The 4040-nt window shown below is 38.4% G+C and overlaps 1 protein-coding gene across 1 annotated transcript; it reads right to left on the bottom strand.

Moving 5' to 3' along the window:
• Positions 1-933: 933 nt before the first annotated feature.
• On the bottom strand, positions 934-2365 carry IL5 (interleukin 5 (colony-stimulating factor, eosinophil)). Its single transcript, XM_006888084.1, has 4 exons — positions 2222-2365; positions 1983-2015; positions 1137-1265; positions 934-1032 (listed from the first exon to the last, which is right to left on the bottom strand). Exons 1-4 carry the CDS (start codon positions 2363-2365, stop codon positions 934-936), a joined length of 405 nt encoding a protein of 134 aa, XP_006888146.1.
• Positions 2366-4040: the final 1675 nt, after the last annotated feature.

The raw sequence follows: 4040 nt of genomic DNA, 5'->3' as shown, positions 1-4040 counted from the left end.
ACATTTTTCAAGCAGAATAGTTTCAGATTTTGCTCCTGATGGTCATAATCAGGCAAAGAGGAGCTGCTCTGCCCCTGAGAATACAGAATAAGGGGGCGGCCCTCAAGAGTCCATCTTCTGGATAGCACTGCCTTTCCAGTGGTTGTCTAGGCCTTTGTTATGCTAGAATGTCAGACGGGGTGCAGGGCAATCCCCCAGGCCCAGGGCCTGAGACTCTAGTAAGAAGATTTCTAGCTGCCTCAACAGGTATCAGGTTTCGTTTGCAAATTTCTACTCATGGTGTGAGGAGACATCTAGCTACAGAGGTTTGGGGCGTACACCTTGAAACTAATTTTCATTCTAAGACTTGTTCACTATGATGACTTTATCGAGGCTCTGAAATGGGCTCAGCCCCACTTGCATCTCTATTCCTCACATCTGCACTAAGACCTGGACCACTTCCACCCTTGGTATGCCCACAACCCTCCCACTTCTGCCACCTGGGAGACCAGGGTGCTCAGTCTATGTGCTGAACACTCTCCTCTAAACTCTGTGTGCTCTTATGCTTTAAGTGAGAGACTGAGGCCAGTGACCAGATTTGTCTATTTCTGCTTTATTAGAACATAGTATATGACAAAATAAATATTAATTTATAAGTTTTTAGTCATTTAATAAATAACATTAAGTTAACAAATATTTTAGAGAGTGTTAAATAAGATAAAAGCATTCATTTGCTTTGCCTGGGACAATTAGCAAGACAAAACTTGAAAGATTCTGTTTTCTGAAATGCATTTCAGTTATTTTATGCTCTCTGTCTCTATGGTACAAGATGCTTAAAATACTCTTTTTTGCCTCTGGAGCTTAATTACATTGAAAATTAAGGCTCTCATTTTTCTTACAATAAAAACCCTTTTGTCTTTCTCTGAGATCTTGTGCTTCAATGTCAGTTTAATCTCAGCTTTCTATTATCCAGTTGGTGTTTACTACGCGAAGAAACTCTTGCAGGTAGTCTAGGAAGTTCTTTACTCTCCGTCTTTCTCCTCCACATTTATTCTGTGAAAAAAACCCAGACAATAGGTATTGTAGGAAACTGTCAATACTTGTGAAAATGCCCACGGCCAGATAAATATATTTTTCATTAAACATGTTGAGCTTACTTTTTGGATGTCGATGTATTCCTTGAGTAAAGATAAGTTTATAAATAGTTTTTCTACAGCATCATCTTGTACAGTTTGATTTTTCAGCGCGTCTATTCCCTGGAAGATTTCTTCAATGCATAGTTGGTGCTACAGTAGGAAGATGTTTAAAAATGAGAACAGTGAGGACAAGGGATGTAAATTTGATTTACAAGGTTAGACTTTGTGTTATGGTGTTGGAATGAGCTCCAGTCTCCAAGGAGTCTTACACTTGCTCCTTTCCCAAGTGGTAAGCCATTATGTCATACTGAAACATAAATTTCTGAAAGCAGATGAAATTAATTTAACTTCTGGGAAATTTAATAAATTATAGAAATGAACTATGCAACCAGAAAGGAAATGTAATTCATCGAACACATTACCAGTTGAACTCATGTCAATATTTTCTTTTTCTAGTTCTAGGTAGTAATTTTCATCGATTTAGATTAGTAACATCTCATTTTACTTAATATGATCATAATAAACTCCATTTGTATACAATTCCATTATACAGCCATAATTGCTTAAATATATAGAAATAACTATTAAGGTAGAGCATTTACTATGTGTTTTAAAGTCTACTGTCCATTCTTTTTAAAATGTAAATCCTTTCTGTGAATACTTGAATGAACAATACATGAACACTTCAGGACAGAGAATTGATAACATTGACCATCCATTTGTTATCAAATCCTTCCTAATAATTATACACATTCATAACCACAAGCATAAAAACAAAAAAAGAAAATACATGTTTTCCATGATTACTGATGCTTTACAGATTTAATCATGCAATCAATCACTTTACTGAATTATAATTTAACTTACATTTTTATGCACAGGAGTGAGAATCTTCAGAGTCTGAAAATAAAAGGAAATACAGTTATTTTGAAAACACTTTAGTATTAATAAATTTTCAAATAATGCTGCCTGGTGATGTGGTTAACTGTATATTATTATCCCTCTCATAACTTCATTACTAATGCCAGACCTTCAGATTTGGTAAATATACCACAACAAATAATCACCTATGCATTTCAGACACTAGGAATCAAAAAGAAAATTACCCCATTGCTCATCAGTAGAGTTCGATGAGTTGACAGCAGCGTCAGTGTCTCTGCCACCAGTCTATGCATGGGAGTTTCTATGGCAAAGGCAGAGGCATAGCCAGCTCCAAGAGCGAGCAAACTCAAGTGCAAAAACATCCTCATGGGTCTGAAATGTTCAGCGTTGGCCTTTGGCAAAGAAAGTGCATAGCACAAGGTTACATCCCCAGCAAATTTATTCTCTCCTTTTGAGGAAATGAATAATTTCTAACAATCAGATAGAGACTGCCTAATAATGCCATATCAGGAAACTAAATGTTTCCAGTGTCTTAACCCACTGAAAACCCACTGCCATCCAGGGGATCCCGACTGATAGCAACCCTCTATGACAGAGCAGAACTTGTACCTTAAAAACGAACTTGTTTTATCTCTCAATAATACCAAAAATCCCTGTTTCTCCCCTAATATGTTTTTCTGTTACAAAAGAAAACCTTTAGTTGATACATCCTTGCCCAACATTTACATTTCTTAAAAGTCAGAAGACTGAATTCCCTTTTAAAATGTGAAATATAGTGTAAACCAGTAGATGGGATTTTATGCTAGAATACATGCATATTGGGAATGTTTTCCCAGGGTGACCAGTTATAGTTAAATTGACTAGGAAGATTTAAAAGGAATTGGAATTAGGGCCAGAGCGCACCAAAATGTTCTGAGGTCAGGTTATATCCATGAGAGTCTCAGTTAGGGTCAGTCTGTTTGTTATCAGTGATCAAAAATGTAAACCAAACTGGTCCAAACCCAACAAGGAATCATATAACCAAACAGGCCAGGGCAAAGGCTCCTTTTTATATCCTCTTGCCTAAGGGACTCTTCCTGGCGTTCATTCTCAAGCAGCTTTTCCACTATGGTTGAGGAGAATATTAATACCCACAGACACATAGATGACCTGCTCAGAAGCAGCAGGGTTAAATCATATTCTTTTGCTCATCAAGTCTTAAAATTCAATCTCCTTGTGGCAAAAGGCATATGTTCATCCCTGAATTACTGCCCAGGTTTGGGAATGTGCTGACTGGTGTCCCTTGAAGCCGGAAGGAAGCTCCACATCATCCAAACTGCATCCCTAAGTAGAGATATGAGATCATTGGTGGCTCAGTGATAGATCTTACCTTCCATCCAGGAGGAGATCAGGATTTGATTCCTGACCCAGACTCCTTACATGTTATATGTGTCTCTCCTCTCACCTTAATCATTTGTTAGTACAGTCTGTCATGTTTGATGATAAACAGGTTTCTGTGAAGTTTCCAAACTAAGAGTAGGAAGAAAGGCCTGGCGATCTACTTCCAAAAATCAGCCAAAGGAAAAAACTCTATGAATCACAATACTATGCGCCTGTTGTGCACGTGTGGCGTAAGTAACCATGGCTCTGTCGCAGCTAACAACAGGATGGTTGTAAAAGAGACATGGATGCTGAGATAGCAATCAAGAAACGTCTGTCACAGTCACACAAAATGTGGCCCTGGCCTTTGCATCCTGCCTGAGCGAGGGTATCCTTGGGTGGACCGTGTATGAGTGGATGTAATCAGGGAAATCTTGGGTGGGCCGTGTGTGAGTGGGTGTAATCAGGGAAATGGACACTTCAGTTCTTTAGACTCAGATCTATAAGCCCAGAAATAAGAAGATGTGGCTCTCTTCTAAACCACATATTTCTTTTCCCCAGTCTGAGCACACATCCAGGAGGTACAAGCTATCGTTTTTAAGTGACAATTCCCTCTGTATTAGAGCTCAGAAGTCTGACTTTAGGACTACCTTGAACAATTGAAATTCATGGTGTCAAAACCAA

Source organism: Elephantulus edwardii, unplaced genomic scaffold (assembly GCF_000299155.1).
Source record: "Elephantulus edwardii isolate Elephantulus edwardi_28Jun2011 unplaced genomic scaffold, EleEdw1.0 scaffold00064, whole genome shotgun sequence".
Classification (NCBI taxonomy): Eukaryota; Metazoa; Chordata; class Mammalia; order Macroscelidea; family Macroscelididae; genus Elephantulus; species Elephantulus edwardii.
This window is presented reverse-complemented; position numbering and strand designations above follow the sequence as displayed.